Source organism: Herpailurus yagouaroundi, unplaced genomic scaffold (assembly GCF_014898765.1).
Source record: "Herpailurus yagouaroundi ecotype Mexico unplaced genomic scaffold, PumYag 28, whole genome shotgun sequence".
Lineage (NCBI taxonomy): Eukaryota > Metazoa > Chordata > Mammalia > Carnivora > Felidae > Herpailurus > Herpailurus yagouaroundi.
Genome location: NW_024412376.1, coordinates 49,230,350 through 49,256,741, shown reverse-complemented (window position 1 = coordinate 49,256,741; position 26,392 = coordinate 49,230,350). Strand labels below are relative to the sequence as shown.

Sequence of the window (26,392 nt, the reverse complement as noted above, 5' to 3'; positions counted from 1 at the left end):
TACTTTAGATTGCAACTTTAGCTACACTCCCTTCAAGATTAGGAACAAAACAGGGATGCCAATTAGTATCACTACTCTTCAACATATTAGAGTTCTTTACCGACATTATAAGAAAAGAAAAAGATGTGAGATAAGCAGAAAAAATAGAAGAGGGCTGAGTTGTAACAGCTGAGACCCTCTTAGACCAGTAAGCTCCCAAATGATCCACAGATAGGTAAGTAAGACCAGCCATCTCAGCAGAACCACATAGCTAACCCACAGTCTCAGGAAAATCCATAACTAGTTCTTGTTTCAGGCCAATAAATTTGGGGTTGGTTTGCTATGCAACAATAGCTGATACAAGTAAGGAGTGATGGGTATCCGTTACTGGTTAACTTATAAAGGTAAAATGTAATGGGTATCTATCCTGGAGTATTGTGTGGCAACATATTACATATACACAAAGCAACGTGCATGGATATTAAGAACAGTACTTACTAAAAAATGTAGCAAACAGATACATAATACCATTTATATAAATGTTAAATATGTACAATAGGATATACACAATGTTACAAAATATGGCTTGATCAAATTAAAGTCGATGCTTATGAGGAAGGGAGATGTGATTGTCATATACATAAAAAGGATAGAAAGGAATAGATCAATTGAAACAATAAAACGAGGGTGTGAAGTACCCTCTTACTTTTTTTTTTCCTACGTAAAAAGCCAACTATCTTAATATAATTGATAGATAGCCCATCCTTTCCCACCGATTTACAAATCTATGTCTATTATATACCAGGTTTATAAATACATGCTTACTCGGTTTCTGGGGTTTCTATTCTATTCTATCCTAATGAACTATTTGTCTGTGGGCCAATAACACATTTAAAATTTTTCTAGGGCTATATAATCATTCCTTAAAGATAGGAGCGCAAGTACTCTACACTTTGCTCTTCTGCAGAATTGTCTAGGTTATTTTTGATCTTTATCTAAGAGTTTATCAACTCCACCAAAAACAATACCTGTTAAGATTTTGACTGGAATTGTGCTAAATTTATAGATTGGGGAAGAATTAACAGTTTTACCTTGTCCATCTTTCCATGTGTGTTTGTGGGTTAAAGACGAAAGGAATTTCCTCCTAAGTTATATATCTCTTCATTTATTTATGCTCCTCAATAAAGTTATATTCTTATTTTCATGAAAGTATTGCATATTATTGTTAAGATTTATTCCTAGGGGTGCCTGGGTGGCTCAGTCAATTGAGTGTCTGACTCTTGATTTTGGCTCAGCTCATGATCTCCTGGTTCATGGGATCGAGCCACGCTGTGAACAAGGAGCCTGCTTGGGCTCCTCTCTCTCTCTCTCTCTCTCTCTCTCTCTCTCTCTCTCTCTCCCTCTCCTTACCTCTCCCACCCTCCCTCTCTCTCTCTCACTGCCCTGCTTGCTTGCGTGTGTGCACAAACATTCTCTCTCTCTCAAAATAAATGGATGAACATCTTTAAAAAAAGATTTATTCATAGATACCTAAGGTTTTTTTACTATTATGAATGGGATCTTTTTGTTTCACTTTGATTTTTTTATTTTTAAATTTTTATTATTGAAGTATAGCTGACATACAAGGTTAGATCAGTTTCAGGTGTATAACACAGTGATTCAACAATTCTATATATTACTAAGTGCTTACTAGAATAAGTGTGGTCATCATTTATCACCAGATAATGTTTTTACAATATTATTCACTATATTCTATGTGCATGTATAGCCTCATGACTTATTTATATTTTATAATTGGAGGTCTCTACTTCTTGATCCCCTTCACCTATTTTGCCCATCCCCCCACCTTCCCTCCCCTCTATCAACCAACACTTTGTTCTCTGTATCTATGGATCTGTTTCTGGTTTTTATTTGTTTTTTGTTTTTTGTTTTTTGTTTTTTTTAATTTTTTTTTCAACGTTTATTTATTTTTGGGACAGAGAGAGACAGAGCATGAACGGGGGAGGGGCAGAGAGAGAGGGAGACACAGAATCGGAAACAGGCTCCAGGCTCTGAACCATCAGCCCAGAGCCTGACGCGGGGCTCAAACTAACGGACCGCGAGATCGTGACCTGGCTGAAGTCGGACGCTTAACCGACTGCCCCACCCAGGCGCCCTTTGTTTTCTTAAGTTACACACATTTATAAATGGAACCAGATGATATTTGTCTTCCTCTGTCTGACTTATTTCATTTAGCATGTTATACCCTCTAAGTTCATCCTAGAGCCATGTTGTTACAAATGGCAAGATCTCATTCTGGTTTTTTGGCTGAGTATTATTCCTGTGTGTGTGTGTGTGTGTGTGTGTGTGTGTGTGTGTGTGAGCGCTCACGCATGCAAACATGCATACCACATCTTTATTATTTTCTGATTATTGTTCTTGTATACAGCAACCCTGATGAACTCTCTAAAGCAGTTTTAAAATCTATGCATTTTCTTAAATTTTATGTGTTAATTAAACCATTTGTGAATACCAGATTTGTTTCTTCCATTCTGATCTTTATTTCTTTTTCTTATTTACATTTGCTAGGACCCCCATAAAAAATGTTAGTAGAGATGATAGCTGGCATCCTGTTCCCCTACTAATTATGGTATTTGCCATAATTTTTAATATAGATACCTCATTAAGCCCCAATCCAGATTAAAAGTCTCAGAAGATGGTGAACTTTTACACCTACTGAAATGATTGTACGGGTTTTCTCTTTTAGTCTATTCATATGGCAGATTAACAGATTTTCCTTTTTCTTATTTTTTTTAAGTTTATTTACTTATTTTGAGAGAAAGAGAGAGGGAGGATGAGTGGGGCAGGGAGAGAGAGAACCCCAAGCAGGCTCCACACTCAGCACAGAGCCCCAAGTGGGGTTCGATCTCAGGACTATGAGATCATGACCTGAGCTGAAATCAAGAGTTGGACGCTTAACTGACTGAGCCACAAAGTGCTTCAACAGATTTTCTAATAGCCTTCTTTGCCTTCCTAGTATGCAGTTAGTCACTATGTGTTTTTTAATTAGCACTAGATTTACTATTATTTATTTAGAATATTTGTAGGTATGATCATACATAAATTCAGCAAGAAATTTTCTTCTTTTTATATTGGGTCAATTTTAAAGTAAAGTTATACTACCTCCATAAATGAGTTGGAAAGCTTTCCCTCTTTACTGTTTCCATAATAGTTTGTATATAATAGGGAGTATGTATCCCTTGACATTTCAGTAATAGACCTCGGTCTGGTGGATTTTATTTGAATGAGGGAATACATGTGTAAAATTAAAGAACTGAAAAAGTTGATTTGAATGTTTTCTATTTCTTCTTGAATCAATTGTAATTTATATATATATTCTTTTCATTGTCCATAGATTTTCAAAATCCTTGGCAATAGGTCATTCACAGTACTTTCTTATGATTTCCAAACTCTATTCTACTGGTCATTTTTTTTTCTTCATAGTGCTCATTTTTCTTTGGTCTGTCTTTACAGAGGTTCATCCATTTTTTAAAACTTATGGTTTCATCAATAATCTATTTTATTTTCTATTTCATTAATATTGACTTTTATCTTTATCATTTCCTTTCATTTACTTAATTTGATTTATTCTGTTGGTCTTTTATTAACATCTAAATGCTCACTATATCAATCTTTCATATTCTCCAATAAATGCATTTAGAGCTACTAAATTTTCCAGTGAGTTCTATTTAAATTACATCTCAAATTTCTATATGCGACGCTTTCATTGTTATTTCGTTGCAAATGTTTTATAATTTTCATTTTCTCTTTCATCAGTTAATGAGTTTTTAGTTGCCAGTGTAAAGTATTTTGATTTTCACTTCATTGTTGGTTTCTAATATATCTTGTATTAGGATGACATGATAAATTTTGAATGATATGGATTTTCTGGACATCGTTGAGATTCCTCTATGGCCTAGTTCACAGTTAAAAACTGACCTAAGTATATCTGGAAAAAAGTGTATGGGGTTGTATTTTATTAGGTTAGCTACAATGTTCTATACGCCTGGGTGGCTCAGTTGGTTGAGCGTCCAAGTCTTGATTTCAACTCAGGTCATGATCTCACGGTTTGTGACACTGAGCCCCATGTCGGTTTCTGAGTAAATAAACTTTTTAAAAAATGTTCTATAAATCTCTACTTTATGAAGTCTGTAAGTCCTATGGTTCAAATCTTTGATCCCATTTTTAATTTTGTATCTGCTTGATTTTGCAATTTTGGCTGAGGTGTACTGAAGTCCCATTGTTTTGTAGGAATGTCTACGTCTCCTTGCAATTCTGAAAGGTTTTGCTTTAAATGATATTTCAAAGCTATGTTGTTAGATGCACATAGGTTTATGATGATTATATTTTCTGGATTGTTCCTTTTAGCAGTCTGAAGAGTCTCCATAGCAATTAAAAATTTTCACCCTAAATTCTATTTTATTATACCAGCTTCCTTTGGTTAGCATTTTTCAGGTGAATATTTTTTTTCTATCCTTTTTATATTATTTACATCATTTTGTTTTGTGTTATCTGTTAAAAATAACACAGGCTCATGTTAAGATCACAACAGGTTACTTTAATATGATTTCTGATGTTTTGGACTTACTTCTACTATCTTGATTTATTATTTGTATTTCCATTTTTTCTCCTTTGTTGCCTTTTGTTAGATTTCATCACGTTTAGTTTATTTCCTACCCCCAACTTAGTATTCTGGAAGCTATACCTTCTATTTCTATTATTTCAGTATGTTCTAGTTGCTTAAAATAAGTGTCCTTCTTTTCACTTCTCAATTTCTCCAGCTCACGTTTCACCCAGTTCCTAACTATTTTATTCAAGGGCTACCATAATCTGGTTCCACTCTATCTTTCTAGCCTTATCTCTCTCTACCATATGCCACTACAAAGCCTAATCTAAATAAAATCCAAAATTCCTGGCATTGTTCTCGTTCATGATGTCTTCTCATTCACTCACCCATCAATAAATAATTTATTGAAAACCTATGTGGTGCCTATCTCTGAGCAATACCAGTAAACACAAAGGATAAGCCCTCTGGTTTTATGAAGCATCATGTGGAAACATTAAACAAGTAAATACAAATAGAACAGAACTTAATGAATACATGAATACATGGTAATGTACTGAATAATGAATACATGGTAATTGGCTCCCATCTTCCACTCTACCCTCAAACCGTCACTGGAGTACACAACTACCCACCAGGTGGCACCAAACCACAGCCGGACCTTAGACTGATCTGGATGCCATAGTCTGAGTCCTGGAACCCCTTTCACACACGTCTTTCTCCACACAGCTTGTCTTGGGCCATTTTATTAAACTCACAATAATGCCATGTTCCATGCAATTTGAGGTTTTGGGAATTATTTACCCTCACATTGTGGGAGTTTATTGTATCAAAGTTGTAGGTGCTAACCAAAAAATAAAACTGGGGGCTATGACAAAAATAACAGAACAGTCCTAATGGAGATTGACTTTTTATCAGCTAAACGCAATATTTCTCTTAGAAAGTGACATTTAAACTGAGATCTAAAGGATGACCAGGAGTAAGAAACTGAAAAATGGAAAGCACTCTGTCCCAGAAAGCAAATGGTGTATGTGAGTACCATGTGAAGGTAAATTTTAGATTAATGGAAATGCAAAAAGACAACAGTGTGTATATGTGTGTATATATATAAAAGACAACAGTGTGCGAATGGGGGGAGCAGGATGTATATAATTCATCAGAGTATAAATGCTTCAGAGCTTGGGCTTACAATCTGAATTTAAATCCTTGCTCCACCACTTAAATAGCTGTCCAACCTTGGAAAAGTTATTCAGCCTAGGGTTGTTGAAAGTATTAAATATATTAATATGTAAAGACCTAAGAACTATTCCTGGCAATATGGTAAATACATTTTAAATGTTACGGTTTTGTTTTTGTTGCTATTATTGTTGTTATTGTTTCTAGATGGATGAGAGGAGACAAAATATTCAGTGTCTTGAAGGCCATGTTAAAAATTATGAATATTATCCTAAGTGCAATTAGAACCCACTGCAAGGTTTTAGGGAAGGGAATGTAATGATTAAATTTATAAATATATATTTTAAATCACTTTGGTTACTATATAAAGAATGGATTGTTTGGAGTGAAAGGCAGAAGGGCCAAGAGTGAAAATAAGAACACCAGTTAGAAGGCCAATGGCCATGGTCATAACTCACATAAAATAACTACAGATTAGTCTAGGCTAGGAGCAATGACGATGGAAAGAAACTGGTAGATTCAAGATATATTTTGGAGGCAAAATTGAAAACTGACATGATCTGGTTTTGGGCTAGGAGGTAAGGTAGAAGAAGGTATAAATGATGACTTTTCAACCAGAAAATCTTTTGCTGCTGAACAAAGATTCTTTGTCTACCAAACTTTCTTTAGTCAGGCTCCTGAACCTTCTCCTAGGCCCATCTGTGTACTTCCTTATAAAATCCCATTCTAACAAGAACTTTAAGTCAGTTTAGCTAGTCTGTTTAGAATCCCTCATCCTCCATATCTGATTACTCTCCATATCTAATCGGGTTCCTCATCCTTCCCAAATCCCCAGCTAATGTGTGATCATCCTGGCCTGTATTTAGCAAGAATCTGTTTAACCAGAACCCCCACCCCTCCATTCCTGATGTTTTCTCTTAGAAATTTTCCATCCAATGACTCTGCTCCTTGGCCATAAATTACCACTTGCTTATGCTGTACTCAGAGTTGAGCCCACTCTCTCTCTCCCTCACTGCAAAATCATGTAACAGTGGTCTCTATCCTTATCATAATAGTACCCCCCCTTGAATAAAGTCTTCCTTATGGTGCTTTAACAAGGATCATTGATTTTTTTTCTTTAACATTTCTCAAATGAAATTTTATTCTCCCAGGCCCAGCTAAAATATGAACGTTCCATCAAAATAAATAATAGCTCTCTCTCTCATTCTTACAACACAGATTTTCTTTGAACCTTCGGTTATAAAGAGTTTTCTTTTCTTTTCTTTTCTTTTTTAAATGTTTATTTTTGAAAGAAAGAGACAGAAACAGAGACAGAGTGTGAGTGGGGGAGGGGCAGAGAGAGAGGGAGACACAGAAACAGAAGCAGGCTCCAGGCTCTAAGCTGTCAGCACAGAGCCTGACACAAGGCTCAAACTCATAGACCATGCATGAGATCATGACCTGAGCCACAGGCGGCCGCTTAGCTGACTAAGCCACCCAGGCACTCCTAAAGAGTTGTTTTCTTATATATTTTCCCCAATAAAAAGCAACATCCTTTACAGTTAGGGCCATATCTAATTTCTTATTCTAGCCACACACACACACACACACACACACACACACACACACACACAAATATGCTCTGTGTACAACAGGCCATCTCAGATAACTCCACAAATGGTCTCAGGTCCTCATGCTCTTTTACTTCCTTTAGGAAGTATAAGAATTCAGCCTGGGGGCGCCTGGGTGGCTCAGTCGGTTAAGCGTCCGACTTCGGCTCAGGTCGTGATTTCACGGTTTGTGGGTTTGAGCCCCATATCAGGCTCTGGGCTGACAGCTCAGAGCCTGGAGCCTGCTTCAGATTCTGTGTCTTCCTCTCTCTCTCTCTGCCCCTACCCCACTCACGCTCTCTCTCTGTCTCAAAAATAAATAAACATTAAAAAATTTTAAAAAAAGAAAGCAAGCAAATGTCTCAGGAAGAAATCAGCACCTTTCCATTTCTTTTTCCTCTTAGACCAATTCTTGGTTTCCTTTGAAAAGAATTTTTTCATTCTAACTTATTATTCTGACTATCTATTTTCTGAGAATTAAGTTGTTAAAAAAAAGGTAATATAGAAGAAGCAAAAGAATTCTGGTTTTCCTAAAAGTCTTGTCAAACATCATGTATAATAAGAAGTACCTTTTCACTAACTAAATTAGAGCTATAACTCTTTCCTTTTTGATGTAAAACTTCCTAGAGTGATCTTTTGCAAGGTTGTCTAGTTTTAAGAAAATCTCTCCCAAGTTCTAACAAGTAATTTGTTTTGTTTGAATATATTCTTAAATAAATAATAATAAGAAAATAATAAATAAGTTATCCTGGAGAATAACTACCTATGATCACCACCCACCTAATATAAAACATATGAAAAATATTTTCAGTTAAATTTTAAAATTTAACTGTTCATTCAAGTCGGATATGTATTTTGACTGATTTACAAAGTGAAAAGAAATCAAACATCCAGTTATGATCAAACACCGACCTTAAATTAGGAGAATATGGGTTATCTCTTATAAAAACTGGCATTATATCTTAACAATGCCTAAACAAAAGAGAGGAAATGGGCTACATTCTTTCTTCCCTGGTATACTGATGAAAAAAATTATAGAAACATAAAAAAATTTTTTAAATAACAATTAGTACCATCCCATTTCCTAATCCCATTCCTAAATTGTAGCTAACCACTGCAAACAGGCTGGGTTCTTTCAATGTCCTCTGATTTATGAATGGGAAAAAGAAAAATGGGAAAAAATAAGTCACTCGTGTTTTGTGGTACTATTTCCACACATAAAAAAATTAAAATGGTGAGATTTAGGAATGCTTAATTCCATTTGACTTGTTCCTCTGCCCCTAAAGCCAGAGGCCTTAACTGTCAGCTATGCCTTAACGATGAAATTTAAAATGAACCACCATATAGCTATAATGCAATCTGGAACTTTTAGATTAGCTACCATACTTGGCAATTCTTTGTGCTTCCTCACCTTTCCGCAACTGTACCTACACCATGGTATTATTTCCTTGAATGCTAGTTTTCCTCAATTTAGGTGATAAGCTTCCTTAAGGCCAGGCACCATGTCTTATTCGACTTTGAATCACTTACTCCCTAGGAGCCATGATGTTGTTTGTATATAATAGGTACTTTGTGCATGATAAATGTTAAGTTTACCAGTATCTCATCTGTATTTAATAACTGTCACATGAAGGTGGAAGAGGGAGAATTTATCTGCTGCTTCAAATGCTTGAAAAGAAATGATCTTAGCTTAATTGCAAATATTAAATCTACAAAAAAACAGTTTGGGAGATGTTAATTTATATAATCTGATTTGTGACAAAACAATTTTACAGTATGGCAAACTTACATGCTTTCTTCACTAAATTCTAAGCACTAGGAATGTAGATACATTGCCTGTCTTGTCTACCCGGCTAGCCCATGCCTAAAATAGTGCCTGGCATATGGTAGATGCTCCATGAATATTTATTGATGAATTAATTAATAGTAATTCATTACATCATCTCATATAGACCTGAAAGAATTTTGGTATCTTTTCACCCCCAATATCAATCTTCTGTGATGGAAATAACACAACGTGGTAAGAAGCTACTGTATTAACTGGGTTTTCACAATGGCAGAAGCTCTCTTTCAGTGCTGTCATTCCCAATAGTTTAGATAATGGTTCTCAAAGTATGATCCCTGGGCCAACAGCATCAGCATCAGCATCAGCATCACCTGCGAACTTGTGAAACATGCAAATTCTTAAGTCCCATCCCTGATCCACTGAATCAGAAATTCTGGAGGTGGGCCTAGCAATCTGTATTTTAACAAGTGCTTCAGATGATTCTGATGTATGGTCAAGTTTGAGAACCACTGGCCACAGAAATTTTTGTCACGGAAATAGATGGATCTCAAACTGACAAATAGGTCATAAAATATTAAATGAGCCTTTAAAGAAATATACTAAATGCTCAAATATTAGAATGTTTTAGAATAAGTTAAATTTGGGGCGCCTGGGTGGCGCAGTCGGTTAGGCGTCCGACTTCAGCCAGGTCACGATCTCGCGGTCCGTGAGTTCGAGCCCCACATCAGGCTCTGGGCTGATGGCTCAGAGCCTGGAGCCTGTTTCCGATTCTGTGTCTCCCTCTCTCTCTGCCCCTCCCCCATTCATGCTCTGTCTCTCTCTGTCCCAAAAATAAATAAACGTTGAAAAAAAAATTAAAAAAAAAAAATAGAATAAGTTAAATTAGGTCAATCAATCAACCACTACATAGTTGAGAGGCGCTTTTTTTTCTTAGCAGGGATCATAAAAGTGTATTCAATGGCTTTCAGGGGTGCCTGGGTAGCCCAGTCGGTTAAGTGTCTGACTTCAACTCAGCTCATGATCTCATGGTTCGTGAGTTTGACCCCTGCGTTGGGCTCTGTGCTGGCGTCTCAGAGCCTGGAGCCTGATCTTAATTCTGTGTCTCCCTCTTTCTCTGTCCCTCCCCCGTTCTCCTTCTCTCTCTCTCTCAAAAATAAACAAACATTAAAAAAATTTACAAAAAATATTAAAAAAAAAAATAAAATGGCTTCCAGATCCCCACTATGACTTGTTAGGAAAAAGAGAATAGCAGTAGGGCAGAATATAGGCAAGAAAGGATGAGAAAAAGGTAGATGACAGCTAAAATAATAATATATGGATGAAACCTAGAAAAACTGTTTTTAGATTTTAACTGAAATTAAGCATTTTAATTTTATTTATTTATTTTTTTTTTAATTTTTTTTTTCAACGTTTATTTATTTTTGGGACAGAGAGAGACAGAGCATGAACGGGGGAGGGGCAGAGAGAGAGGGAGACACAGAATCGGAAACAGGCTCCAGGCTCTGAGCCATCAGCCCAGAGCCTGACGCGGGGCTCGAACTCAGGGACTGCGAGATCGTGACCTGGCTGAAGTCGGACGCTTAACCGACTGCGCCACCCAGGCGCCCCAAGCATTTTAATTTTAAATAATGGCACAAATCACAATAGTTTGGGCAGTTTTGTGACTTCATGACCAATAGATATCATAAATATTTTCATATTATAGTTGTTACAGATATCTCAAAATGTAATTTATGGTCATAACTATTTATAGACATAAATTAGATCTGCCACTAGATCTCATTTTATGATTCATTATTAAAGAAGCATATGCATTAATATATCACAATTAAAAATAGTTCAAAAGCTATATTTCAATATATTTGTTTCCTTTGTAATCCTAGTTATTGTATTTTATATATTTTAAAAAGTTGTTCCATGAGAAGGTCCACAGGCTGAATTTACCATGTGATCAAAGAGGTACATGACACAAGATGAAACAACTCTACAAAAGTTAATAGTTGCGTTGAAAATGTTCTTGACCTCCTTTAAATGATGGGCGCCTTCATGAACCTGAGAAAACTCATGGGTCTCTTTCCCAGTTTACAAATGGTAATGGAGGATGCACAAGGCACAATGATTCCTCCTCCTGAAACAGCATTGTACCAAAGCACCCAGCTTTGAATTCCAAAAAGAAAGGCTAGATGTGCAACTACTTTAATCTCTGTAATTTTCAGCTTAGTATAGGCGATGAGCACACCTAAAGCTCAAATCTACAGAGGCAGACAATTTAGTGGCAGGTGAATAAAAATAGCTAACTATTAGGGAGCTCTGAACGAGAAGCTACGGAGTTCAGACGTCATTTTCATCATTTTCGGTAATGCTTTGATTGTCTTGTTTTACTTCTCATTTACAGTACTGTTTGGGAAACAACTAAATTTGTATAAAAAAACATACTTTTAAAAAACTCTTAAAAGGCTTCCTATTGGGCTTTAGGTAAGGCCCAACAAACAGATACAAATCTTACAAGGTCCTCAGCCTTACAATTACAAGATACAGTCTTTACAAAGTCCTCAGCAATAAGATTTTTTTACCTCATTAGCTTCATTTTAATTCCCTTTCCCTTTCATAATCCATATTCTAGCCATACTGAATTCCCTTCTGCAACTCAAATAGGCCACGTTCTCCTTCCTCCCAGACTTTCAACCATGCTATTCTCTGCCTGGCTAATTAATTACTTCAAACCCTTCAAATCTGTTCAGATGTCACTTCTCAGGGAGGCATTCTCTGTCCTCCTAGGCATTCCTTAGCTGTATACTCCCTAAACTTTTCATTAATCCTATCATAACAGCCATCACAGTTAGTTATAATAATATGTTTAACTGTTCATTGCCCACAAAGCTGAAGGCATGGTGAGAGCAAAGACAAGGTCTTGTTTACCACAAGATACTCGGCTCTGAGCCCAACATGCATCAGCCCTTAGGAAGAGCTGGTAGAGGATGAATTTACCCAGAGATGTTTTAAAGCATTCCTATAGTTAAGAACCTTCAGCTATCCCTACTTGGCAACATTTATAACCTTGTGTGCTACTCATTTAAAATTCTTTTTTTTTTTTAATGTTTTTTTTTATTTTTGAGAAGAGAGAGACAGAACATGAGTGGGGGAGGGGAGAAAGACAGAATCCTAAGCAGGCTCCAGGCTCTGAGCTGTCAGCACAGCACCCGACACAGGGCTCGAACTCACAAGCTGTGAGATCATGACCTGAGCTGAAGTTGGGACACTTAACCAACTGAGCCACCCAGGTGCCGCACTCATTTAAAATTCTATACAATCCAAATTTAGCCCTCTCCTCAGTCTAAAATTTATTACTGGGGTGCCTGAGTGGCTCAGTTCTTTTGAGCATCTGACTCTTGATTTTGGCTCAGGTCATGATCCCATGATGGTGAGATCGAGTCCCACATCAGGCTCTGCACTGAGTACGTGGCTTGCTTAAGATTCTCTCTCTCTCTCTGCCCCTCTCCCCTGCTCATGTTCTCCTTCTCTCTTGCTAACATAAAAAAATAAAAAACTATTACAAAATAAAAATTAAAAAATTTATTACTCAGACACATTGTTATATAGCAAAATTGAAAGTTAACTAGTGCTTTAAAAAATTAAAAATTTGGAGGCACCTGGACGGTTCAGTCGGTTAAGTGCATCCAACTCTGGATTTCAGCTCAGGTCATGACCTCGTGGTCATGTCCATGCTGATAGTGCAGAGCCTGCTTAAGATTCTCTCTCTCACTGTCTGCCCCTCCTCTGCTCTTTCTCAAAATAAATAAACATTTAAAAACTTATAAAAAAATAATAAAAGTTTGAAAATTAAAAATTAAAACGTAAAAAGTTTGAGTGCAAAGGAATGAATGCTACTAGTTTCCAAAAGTAAACATCCTTTAATGATCTACTTTCTAGATATACTTCTCTTTCCATTTATATAAAATACATGTTTCTTACAGCATACAAATACCATTTAAAATCATTCCTTTTCATTTCTCCTTTAACTGGCAGGGTAGTTCTTTACTTTTGGCCACTATTTTTTCCTTCACGTACTAATCTGTAAAACATACATTCAAGTGAACTAAAAATTGACAGATATTTTAAAGAGCCCTTAAAGGGACACCTGAGTGGCTCAGTCATTCAGCAACCAACTTTGGCTCCGGTCATGATCTCATGGTACGTAGGTTCGAGCCCCACATTGGGCTCTGTGGTGACAGCTCAGAGCCTGGAGCCTGCTTCGGATTCTGTGTCTCCCTCTCTCATTCTGCCCCTCCCCCATGTGGACTCTCTCTCTCTCTCTCTCTCTCTCTCTCTCTCTCTCTCGCAAAAATAAAATAAACATTAAAAAAATAAAATAACAGTTTAGAAAGCAGAAGCTTCACTTCACTTTCCTTTTGGATTATAAAGTCCAATTATAAAGTAACAATTATGATAAAACTCTATTGATTTAAGTAAATGTGTCATATTAAAACTTTTCATCTTCTATACTCTTCATAATTTAATACCTTTTAGCTACTTTGTATACTTTTAAACAATACAGTTAAATGATTTTCCACTTAAACACCCTCTACTTAGAGACCTTACTCAACACATTTAGGGACTTCCACGACCACAACTCACCTCCAGTTTTTAAAAACCTGACATTTTAATGTCCAATGCCCAGTAAATGGCAATTTCAGGAAGATTAATAATTGCATGATACCATATTTCATTAATTCTAAGATGTACGCTTTTTCACATTTTAACATCTCTGAAACTAGGATGTATCTTACAATTGATGGTATCCTAAATGTTATAACTGGCAGCGTTTTTTTCTTTTAGTGATCTAAAAATGTTTCTTACAATAGATGGCATCTTAGGCTAAATGAAATATACTTACTAAAATATTAAAAACTTTTCTCTAATAATGCTTTCTAACTGATCCAAATCACAATACAATTATAATTCAAACAGTTCTAGAATAAAAACGAAAGGAACTTCAGATTCACATTTTACCTTTTTAGAAAACTAGTGACTAGGCTAAACTCAACAAAATGGATAACTGGAAGAAAACACTTCTTTAAAAAAATGTAGAAAAAGTCTAGATTAGAAGCAACAGAAATAACAGAAATGCAGAAAAAAGGACTGGAAGATGTTGGTCAGTAGTAGCATCTAAGTAAGTGGCGGCATGAAACAGCCCTAGAGCTTAATCTATAAAAAGAAACAAATATTAGGAACATGGCAGGGGTTAGCACAGGTAACAAATTGTTTAGGAGGAAAGATACTGTTACATTATTTCTCCCTCCTTAAGGAGAAATCATTGTCACTCTTGAAACAAAAATATGGTATAGGTATATTGAAATAATTGTAATTAAATGGAAAGTTGTAAACATTCTTAGTAAATGAAAAACCAACCTACCAGCATTGTCTTCCTTCTGGCTCAATCTGTTTCACCTTCAGGTAATCCTAGGATAGGGGCTCCTTTTCAGATCCCCAGTTTTTCATGTCGATCTTCTACCTCCCTGTGGCAACAATATTTTCTAATTAAAAGAGTCCTTTTGTGCCACAGGGAGGATTTCTGATGGTATAACAAATACAAAAGTTATCACAGCTCATCATGAAGTCAACCTACTCTTGAGACTTTTCAAGAAAAGAAATTTGGCTCCTGAACTTATTTTTCAAGACAGAAATCTCATTTCTTTTTTTAAACTGCATTTCAAAAAACTAAACTTCCATGTATTTTTTTTAAAAGCAGTGCTTTCTTGTTGAGTTATGTAAAAATTCTGATCATTCATCTAGCTTTTCAACTAACCCCTAAACACAATTTTGTTCATAAATGTAGATGCCTAAGTTTTCTAATTTTTCCTGATCATTTCTTTAACTATTAACACAAAAGTTTTATGTTTTGATACCTAGTTAAAAACCAAAGTCCTGGGGCGCCAGGGTGGCGCAGTCGGTTAAGCGTCCGACTTCAGCCAAGTCACGATCTCGCGGTCCGTGAGTTCGAGCCCCGCGTCAGGCTCTGGGCTGATGGCTCAGAGCCTGGAGCCTGTTTCCGATTCTGTGTCTCCCTCTCTCTCTGCCCCTCCCCCGTTCATGCTCTGTCTCTCTCTGTCCCAAAAATAAATTAAAAAAACGTTGGGGAAAAAAATAAATAAATAAATAAAAATTAAAAAAAACCAAAGTCCTGCTCCCAATGATCAGAAGAGAAGTAAGAAGCTACCAGACTGCTTTCAGCCAGTTTGTTAGTAAAGATTAATAAATCCACTTGTATTACATAACATTTAAACAAGGCCAGCAGGACATATAAAAAGCAATAGTTACTGTTCCCTTGCTGGTAAGATTATGAGTGATTTTCACTGTTTCTCTTTGCAATACTTCCCAATTTCTCCAATGGGAATGTATTGATTTTATTGTAAAAAAAATCAAATTTAGGTATAATCACAAATGATTAAAGCCTACTGTGATTTTAAGATGAAGTTAATCTAGTATGACAACATTATGGGCTTTGATATATTTTGGATAGCCATATTTATATTTTTGGATGACTACCTTTCTATATTTTAAATAACCCTAAAGTATTCAACATTTAATTTGGTACCAAAAAAAGAAAATGTATTTAAGATTTTACATAGATGGTTCTTGATTATACTGCAATACTAAGTCAAAACTCAATTTGTTTCAATCTGTATTTCCTAGCAATTATGTGTTAAATACTATATTGTACACTGTATTCAACAAAATAAAAAAGTATGTCTTCAAGGGACTTCTACGTTTACTTTGAAAACAAAAGGAATATGTATACACACAAGAACAGTATAAGAAAGCAATGATCAAGTGCCTAAGCCCAGATGGTCTAACAGAAGATCAGGAAAGGGAGCATTTAATGCAGGCCAGAATCACTGAGGAAAGTTTCGTGTAGCTGGGCCTTAAAAAAATGGATAATACCTGAACACGGGTTGATAGAAAAATGTATTCGAGCAAAAGTTCAGAAGCATAAACAGTCCATGCAAGGGGCAATAAGGAAAACAGCTAGAGTATAATGTTTCAGTAGATAAGAAGGCCAGAACAGGAAGGACCTACTTCTGGATGATTCTGTGGGTCACTGAATTTCGCAGAGGAGTGTCTTTTGAAATCTGATAAACAAAGAGCTTCTGGAGAAGGATAAAGGTAGGTGCCAAAGCACAGTAAGCTAAGGAAGGAATGACAAGGAAAAAGTACACACTGAAGGTATAGAGCACTTGTTTTTTTTACAAAAAGTGAAGTGAAAGGAAAGAGAAAAACACAATGGAAAAGTAAACAAATGTTGTTTTAATGTATAAAAGACCTTCTATATATTTGAAGGCACAGGAAAGGACCTAATGAAGTTAAAGGGATACTTACGGAGCACTTACTACATCACAAGCACTGTGTTTTATATATTTATTTTATGTAGTCCTCACAACCTTGCATTACTATTTCATGACAGTGAAACTGACTCCCAAAAAGTTAAATACTGATAAGTAAGTGATAAATTAGAAGTCTGAAACCAAGACTAACCAACCCAATCAATATTCTTCCTTTTTCTACTAAAGAGAACTACTTAAAAGGCTAGAAGAAAAAAAAAATATTAATCTCAGGAATAGGATTTTCTATCATTAATTGATTACTCTTGGCTCTTCTTCAGGTTTCTCAAAATGTAAACATTCCCTGGGGGCACCTGAGTTGCTCAGTCAGTTGAGCATCCGACTTCAACTCAGGTCATGATCTCACGGTCCATGGTTTCGAGCCCCGAAGGCCCTATGCTGACAGCTCCCAGCCTGGAGCCTGCTTCTGATTCTGTGTCTCCCTCTCTCTCTGTCCCTCCCCCACTCATGCTCTGTCTCTCTCCATCTCTCAAAAATGAATAAACATTAGAAAAAAAAAATGTTTAATGTAAACATTCCCTAAGGTCAATTCCTTAATTTTGTGTCCTTTGTTCTTGATCACAGGAAGACAAACACGGAATATAAATACCTTCTCCCTTAGAGAAATCTCTCAAACACCTTTCCTTCTGGAGATTCCATATGTTTCCATGGCATCGATGATGATGATTCCCAAATCAGTCTCTCCTTGATCTTTCTTTTATAAGCTTTAACTATACTAGATATGTTCCCTTTGCCCCTCCAGGTCTATTCTCCACCCTTCTTAATGCTGCTCTCTGTCCCAGAAGTCTGACTTCAACAGGACTCCCAAAGCTTTAGATTGCATTTGATCAGTGGAGAGCCTTGGCAGGGAATTAGAGGGAAGAAGGAGAACAAAATCAGGGTCCTTATTCCCTGGCTCCTTCCCTGTAGCATCACCCTCAAGCCAGCTGCATCCTTTGACCAAAGGTCCCAGATCCTCCCAAGGTGACCCTCTTTCCAGGGCTCTCTTCTTCTGGGTTCCAGTAACCATGCCCTCCCTTTGGGCCTCAGGCCAAAGGACAGAAGGAGCTCTGCTGCTGCCACCTCTGGACTACTGCCCTATTTCTTATGGGCACCCTATGCTTGCCCACACATTTGTAACTAGCCATTTATTAAAACATTCTAAAATTTATCCTAATTTGAATATGCCATCACTTTTGCAGTGGGACCCTGACTACACATTTGTACATCTTTAAATACCCAAATATTTCTCCTCAGATCTGCTCTGCTTCAACTCAAAATCAACACACCTACTAGCAAACTTACCTGTTTCCCAAAACAGTCTTGCCTTCTTCGAATTCTTGTATGATATTACGGCCATCAAGTTAGGGTCAAAAGAAACGAGTAATATCTTCCCTAACTATGCCTCTCCCCCTAATTTGCCATGTCAAGTATTGTTAGATCTTGCATAGTAGTATTCCTTACATAAGCCCCTTCTATTCCTGTTGCTTCTACCTTGTTTTAATAGTTCTCAAGTCAACCCTTAACTCATAACCACAACAACGAGTCTGCCTGCCTCATCCCTTCCTCTACAATCATCAGATCCTGAGATACTAATTACATAGTACTTTCTACTCAAAACCTTCCAAATTTTTCTGCTTCTTGCAAGCCTTATCACTCACTCTCGAGTTCAAATCATAATATAGTCACAACTTTTTTTTTTAATTTTTTTTTTCAACGTTTATTTATTTTTGGGACAGAGAGAGACAGAGCATGAACGGGGAAGGGGCAGAGAAAGAGGGAGACACAGAATCGGAAACAGGCTCCAGGCTCTGAGCCATCAGCCCAGAGCCTGACACGGGGCTCGAACTCACGGACCACGAGATCGTGACCTGGCTGAAGTCGGACGCTTAACCGACTGCGCCACCCAGGCGCCCCTGTAGTCACAACTCTTAATGGGACCTCCTGTCAAGGTCTCGTTTACTCACAATATCTTCTAAACATGACTTGAACTTCAATATTCTACCCATTATTAATTATATTGTCCTCAGTCTACAGTGTCTTTCACTTACCTCCTATCTGCCCATCCAAATCCTACCATCTGTCCTCCTTCTTTACTTTCTCTAAACATTCCCTAATCCTGTAAATTGAACGTTCTTCTGAAAATCTCTTTGAACTTGTAAGCAGAACCCAATTGATTCTATACTGCTTTACATTTCCAATACAGTATATATTATATATGTTAAAACTAAATGATTAACCCCTTGAGGGAAAGAAACATGTTGAAGGCAGTACCTTTGCACGTAAGAAATGCAAAGTATCTGTGATATATTCTCATAAATTAAAGTGGAAGGTTAAGAGGATAAATAGAGTTAAGTTAAGGTGCAAGATGAAGAAGCAGATCCTAAACAGTTCAATCTTCTCAGCCGAGCCTTAAAAGATTTCTATCAAAACATATCTGCTATTGATTGTATTGGTATAAACTTGTTACTTTTTAAATGGTAATCTGTAATAACCTTTTAAAATTCATGTGTTCTCTATCTACCTATCTATCTACCTCAAATCTCAGTAGGGAATCCCAGAAACCCCTCTCCATCCCCAATGTGCCACATCAGTCTACCTAGCAGGCCCCCAGAACTGGAGTGGAGTGGAGTCTGCAGCCACTGGCAAGGGTATTTCCAGCCTGCCAGACTCAAGACGGCACTCATACTTCATTACTATTCCCCAAAGACTCCTTATGATTACTGATCTCCAGTTATCATCAAAAGGCAATTTATAGGTTTAGATGAATATGCCTATTTTTAAAGTCTCAAAACATATATTTGGCTTTTCCTATAAAATTTAAGAGAGGATTACTATTGCACATAAGCTCTGTGAGAGAAATGTAGAATTTTTTTGTCTATAAAAAGGTGAAGCAAAATAGCCTATGGTTACTACTAACAAAATGAGACATCATTTTATACACAAAATAATTAAGATGGCTAACTGTACTTCACTATATAATTTTAGTACTCCTACCTAGATTTCATCATGAACATGGTTTCTGGTATAAACATATACATATGGTTATATAGCAATAAAAGAAAAACTTTAATGTACACATGCAGAGAATTGCTATATCAGGTCAATAAATATAATTATGAATGTTGAATTATGAATATATGAATATTGAATTATGAATTATGAATATAACCTAAGTTATAACATAGGAGCATTCCAGAAAGTATTTCCTAGATGTACAAAAGGAAATCTTACTCTATACAGATCTCATTTCCACCAATTCACCAAATGAAAACCTCTGTAGACATCTTATAAATATTCCTTTCCCTTTTTTCCCAACTTCTTCTCCAAAACCTACACGTTTCTGGAATTTAAGTTAAAAATTTATAGCACTACAAAATGAACCTGATCTTAATCCACTACCTAAAAGGAAACATACATTAGGATAAGTCATAACAACTTTATTTATCTGTATATGTTCTAGGTATCAGAAGAATGAAAATTTATTCAGATTTTTACTTGTTTAAAAATGCATTTTATTCTTGGGGCACCTGGGTGGCTCAGTCGATTAAGCGTCCGACTCTTGATTTTGGCTCAGGTCACACACGATCTCTTGGTTAACGTCAGGCTCTGTGCTCACAGTGAGGAGCCTGCTTGGGACTCTGTCTCTTTCTCTTTCTCTCTCTTCCTCTCTCTCGGCCCCTCCCCTGCTCTCTTTCTCTCTCTCTCAAAATAAATAAATAAACTTTAAAAATGCATTTTATTCTTTATTGGGGCACCTGGCTGGCTCAGTAGGTAAAGCATGGGACTCTTGATCTCAGGGTTTTAAGTTCGAGCCCCATGTTGGGTGTAGGGATTACTTAAAAATAAAATCTTTTTAACAATGCATTTTATTCCTTAAATAAAAACAAAATTAGGTTTGGATTAGCTGATTCTAAACTAATGTATATATATTAACAATTCTTATAAAGTTACATTAAAAACCCATGAGCCATAGTATTTTCAAATAACTTAGTATGTTGTAGTTTCAAGTTCTGCATGCTTTATGATGAATAAATTGGAGTGTTTTAAATTGTTCTAATTATAGATGTATGAGATGTATGAGCCAGCAGTTTTCAGTCTCAATTTGGCATTGCCTTTAAAAGAGTTATAAATGAATTCTAAGTTTTACTGTGTTATTCTGTGAGAGACAAAAATAGCTATATGATACTATTCTTTATTTTTTGAAGTAATAGAGCAAGCATAGATTTAAAAAAAAACAGAAACATGAACCAGAACAGAATTTAAAATGTTTAAGATGAACTTCTCTGGTACTTTTAGACTATTTTAGGATAATACAAGTTATTTACTAATACTTCCTTTTCATGATGAAGAAAAAAAATCTAAAAAATATTATCAGCTAGTCAAAACTGCTTTCAAAATATCACAAAAATAAATGTTCTTTTACCCAGACTATGTATATTCCCTTTTCCAATATCACGATCGTTCATATCTCTGCCCTATAAATGATTATCATCACCCTCAGAGTTTAAGATGACTAAGAAAATAAAATTCCTTGAACACATTATATCCACTTCCTATTTGGAATTGTTTTTACCTGAGTAATTGAAATTAATGAAGCAGCAATCATCAATTATACAACCAATAAGATCTGGCTGACCTGCTGTGGTATTTTAATGTGATAAATATCCATAATTTTCTACTTATGCAAATTTGGCACTGTAGTTTTCATATTTTACAAAGTTTCCGATTTGCTACCAAAATCATAGTCTTCCTTATTTTTTTAATTTTATTTTTTATTTTTTAAATTTACATCCAAATTAGTTAGCAGATAGTGTGTCTTCCTTATTTTTTTGATCAAAACAACTTCCAGGAATTTCAAACACGTTCTTTTTTTTGTTTTTTTCCATTCAACTTAAGCTATCATACTTTTTTTCTTGTGCCATTAGTTTTCTGCTTAGTTATGCTCCTGTAATAAAATCAGTTACAATATCTACTTCAAACTATCACCCTGCTGTTCTTCCTATTCTTTTTCTCAAGAAGAAAATTCATCTCTGCCCCCATGCGTCTCGCTTCAGACTGGAAAACTCTCCAAAACCCTCAAAAAACCACACATGTATCTTCCTGCCACTTGCATTATCTACTGTGTAAATCAAGTACCACTTCAGTCCAAGGTCACGAAGCCTGTATGAAGTGCTTAACTACCTATTTTGAGAGAAGGAATTATCACTTCAAGCGGAGTTTGCTGGCCTTGTTGCCATCACTGCTCTGAAGAGCAAGGTAACTTTTAATCCTTTGGCTCAGTAAGAAATAAAACTGGAGGAAGAACAGCCTTAACTAGGAGCTAGTAGTCTGAGGGGTGCTAGTGGGCCTCAACAGCAGAATATTCAAAAATGTTAATCATGAGACGTAACTACATTTGTAGAAATTTATCTAAATATGTAAGAAAGTTTATGAGAATTGCAAGCCAAGTATAAGGATTTTTTTCTCCATTAAGAGCTAAAGATAAATTTTAACGTTTATTATTACACAACAGTCATACCATCTTTCTGGTGAGATACTCTATTCTCTTTATGGTCAATGGCAAAAATGAAAAGGTTTCCAAGGATTGCATATTATCAATCTCCAATTAAATGCAGACAGACTGAAACACCAAAATTTCTCAGACGACAAAAAGGGAAGAAGATGCTGACCGACTGCTACAAAGACGCGTCTGACCTAAGAAAAAAGGAATCATACTGCTCCACCAATATTGATTCAAAGAAACTCTGAATCTGTTATAAAATGAGAGTACTCTACAGATTTTGAATTAAAAAGTTACCCTCATATACTAGCCTATGGACTTCTATATCTAAATAACTAGTCACACTCTCAAAAAAAAAAAAATACTAAAGATAATTCTATTATTGCAGGCCTGTAATTTTGTCCTTAGGGTCCATTGTATGAGACCTGTTATACTTCAAAGAACTGTGATGTAGGACTTTGTGTATATATATATATATATATACTAAAGTCCCTTAAATAAGAGATGTTTCACTGGTTTCTAAGCAAAAAGAGGTTCTTTCATACGTATCATTCAGTTGGCAATAGTAACATTGACACTTATAAAATGAGAAAGTCACAAATAATGAACATTTTGTGAGATGTCTACCTGTTTCCACATTCTCGGTCTCAACTTCTTGTTCCTCTGCCACATCGTGCATCATGTAAGTCTCATCATCATACACCAGAACCTGGGCTGCATAGCCCTGCTCTAATCTGGCACTTGGGACCGGCTCCACAATCACTGCTGGATACTCAGAAACCTTTTCACTTTCCTGCAAGAGCAAATTTAGAAAACAATCAACTTTTTTATTCACAAATTCTGGATTTACTCCTAAATACTTGAGTTCACATAGTCTCAAGGGGTTTCATGTATTACACGAGTTTCACATATTACACAATGAGTTTTATGTATATTACATAATGAGTTTCATGGATAACATATAAATATGAACGTAAAAACTAAAACAAGAGATGAAAAGGGAACTTTAACAATCTTTTCAAGTCTCAGGAAGTGAGTCTTAGATTAAACTTTTTAAATAATCGGCTTCAGGACTAAAACGACAAATTAAAACCATGCATATAATTGCACTATCTCATGAAACCCACTAAAACAAAGTAAAAGACTTTTCAACACAAACCCATAAGGAGAAGAGATAAGTGCAACAAAGGAGAAGAGATAAGAGCAACAAAATCTTAGAAGATTAAAAGTGGATGGGTAAGTGTTATGAAGTAGTTAAGGAGATCCAGGAAAGCCAAATCAACCTGGCAGCAAAAAGAAGCTGAGAAACAACACACCTTACACTGGAAAACCCACAGAAGGCAGTACCCATTACCCCTGAAAATGGAGTAGCAGGTGGTAGAGAAAGAGGAGGGGTTCAAACAGGAAAATCCCATCAAAGCTGTTTGAAAAGCACTCTGATTCCTAGACCTGTTCCTCCTCCATGATGTTAAGCAACTGGCCCTCATTTCAGCAGAAGACTGGAGAATTAACTTTCTGGTGAGGGAATAACAGGAGCATTTTCAAGGTATATTAGGCATATTTGTTAGTATTGATAATGTACCAAAAATAGAGGGGTTTTTTTAACATTTATTTATTTTGAGAGAGAGCATGCACAAGCAGGGGAGGGGGAGAAAGAGAAAGAGAGAAAGAGAAAGAGAAAGAGAGAGAGAGAGAGATAGAGAGAGAGAGAGAGAGAGAATTCCAAGCAGGTTCCACACTCAGTGCAGAGCCCGACATGGAGCCTGATCCCACAACTATGAGATCATAACCTGAACCAAAATCAAGAGCGGTGGCTTAACCAACTGAGCCACCGAGGCACCCCCCCAAAATAGATTTTTCAATCAGCTTTTTAGTCCTCCACTTTTAATCATAAGCAAACAGTCAACTATTACTAGTAATTTACAGAAAAGCCTTTAACACAGAATACATACATATACACACATACATACATACATCTATAATCCTATTCCTCAGGGATATTATATCCATAACGAGAACAGAATACAATTTAATAAAGACATTTAAAAATAAAGAGTTCTTAGAAGTTAAAAGCATGTGGGGCGCCTGGGTGGCTTGGTCGGTTAAGCGTCCAACTTTGGCTCAGGTCATGATCTCACGGTCCGTGAGTTTGAGCCCCGCGTAGGGCTCTCTGCTGACAGCTCAGAGCCTGGAGCCTGTTTCAGATTCTGTGTCTCCCTCTCTCTCTCTGCCCCTCCCCTGTTCATGCTCTGTCTCTCTCTGTCTCAAAAGTAAATAAACGTTTAAAAAAAAAAAAGAAAAAAAAAGAGGAAAAAAAAGTTAAAAACATGACAGCTGAAATTAAAAAAAAAAAAAAAAGGAGGCTTGGAAGATAAAATTGAGGCAGTCTTCCAGAAACCAGAGAAAAAAAGATGAGGTTATAAAAAATAGGAGAGAAAATAGAATGATACTAGAGAACCAGTCCAGGAGGTCCAATATCTGAATAATAAAGTTCCAGAAGAACAAAATAGGGGAGGGGGGAAAAAAGATTGAAAGAAATGAAAGAATTCCAGAAAATTTTCTAGAGTTGAAGGATATGAGCTGCCCATTTGAAAGGACCTACCAGATATTTAATATAAAAAATTAAGGGAGACCTAAGCTGAGGCACACCACTGTGAAATATCACAATACTGGAGATAAATCGGAAGATTCTGCAAGTTTCTAGAGAGAAAATACAGGTCACATACAAAGAAATGGATTCAGACTTCAGTCTTCTCAACAGTCACATTAGAAGGAAAATGACAAGGGAGCCATTTCTTCAAATTATAAAGGAACATCGTTTCTAACCTAGAATGCTTTAGCTAGTCAAATCAACTTAAGAAAATAAGGAGTTTTCTCAGATATGAAAGATCTCAAAACATTTACTTTGCATACATCCTTTCTCAAGAAGCAAATTTTGATTTCATCAAAAGTAAAATTTTAATAAAGACCACAATTTAGGATACAGAATATAGGAGACCCAACATGGGAAAGAGACAATAGTAATCTTTGGGAGGATTGGCAAGAGAGATTCCAGGATGCCAGCTATACACTGGATTTAAAGGGCAACCAGTCTGGATTATACGACCAGGACTCCTGAGACAGCACGATAAACTGTCACCAAGACAACCCCTGGCATGGTTCCTAAGGACAGAGTGTCCAGATAAGCCTACTCCAAGTTTTTATTCATATCTGATACCTGGCTTGCTTTGATGTACCTATTCACTCCACCTTGCCTTGCTACCTGGATTAGCTAAGAACACTCCCTTCACCTCCCAGATGTGTTTTGCTTTGATCTACTCTCAAGTGTTGAAAGAAAACCACAAAAAGTTAAGAAACAAAAACAAGAAGAACAGCATTCTCTCCATGGGACTGTATATATATATACCTGCTGAACAAACCTGCATCACCAGATCATACCACTGCCTGAAACCTGACCAAGATGGCCCTATGTTTCCAAGAACCAACTCATGACATTGCTTATTGATTGCCTGAGTAGAACTTCTTGAAATGCAGTGAACTTGATGCCAAACTAGTCCTCCTTTTCCTGGAAGCTTTAATCTAACTATGGTAATGCTATCCTTCCCTAACTCAGTTAGCTTGGGACATTATTCATATTTTCAAAGTAAACACCGTGTTGTTTATGAATATATCCACAAACAATAAAACTATAAAGAAAAGTAAAGAAATATTACCCCATAATATATTTGGTTCTATTTATGGTTCATAGGTAATATTTATTCTTTTTGTTGTTCTTAAACTAATATATATGTGTATATACATATATGTACACATATATATATAAAACGCAGTCTTCGTATTGTATCAAATACTGCACAAAAAAAAACTTTAAATAACTTACAAAACAAAGGTATGATAAATTAAAAATAAGAAAGCATAAGGGTGTCTGGCTGTCTCAGTCAGTTGAGCCTCCGATTCTTGATTTCAGCTCAGGTCGTGATCCCAGGGTCATGGGATGGATCCCTTTGTCGGGCTGAGAGTGGAGACTACTTAACATTCTCTCTCCCTCTGCCCCTTTCCCCTGCTCACACACACACACACACACTCTCTAAATTAAAAAAAAAAAAAATTAAAATTTAAAAAAAAGAAAAGGAAAACAAGCAAGCACATGCTGAACAGTAACACTGAGTTTCCTATTCTGTATAAGGCAAAACATTTTTAACATTAAAAAAAAATATCCTTGGGCCACGTGGGTGGCTGTCAGTTGGATGGCTGACTTTTGATTTCAGCTGGGGTCATGATCTCACAGTTATGGGATTGAGCCCCCTGGCCGACTCCAACTGCACATGGAGCCTGCTTGGGATCCTCTCTTCCTCCCTCTCTGCATGCGTGAAGAAA

General features: G+C 36.4%; 1 protein-coding gene across 8 annotated transcripts in view; it reads right to left on the bottom strand.

The window, feature by feature from the left end:
• Positions 1-26,392, bottom strand: part of ELF2 (E74 like ETS transcription factor 2) — a 95,389-nt gene that overhangs the window by 30,940 nt on the left and 38,057 nt on the right. For 7 of the 8 annotated variants that reach the window (XM_040473714.1, XM_040473733.1, XM_040473747.1 and 4 more), the window contains one exon: positions 22,643-22,808. In XM_040473714.1, coding sequence (XP_040329648.1) covers positions 22,643-22,808 — 166 coding nt within the window. Of the gene's footprint in view, positions 1-14,546; positions 14,650-22,642; positions 22,809-26,392 lie in introns of all 8 variants that reach the window. The other variant, XM_040473793.1, reaches the window with a different exon arrangement.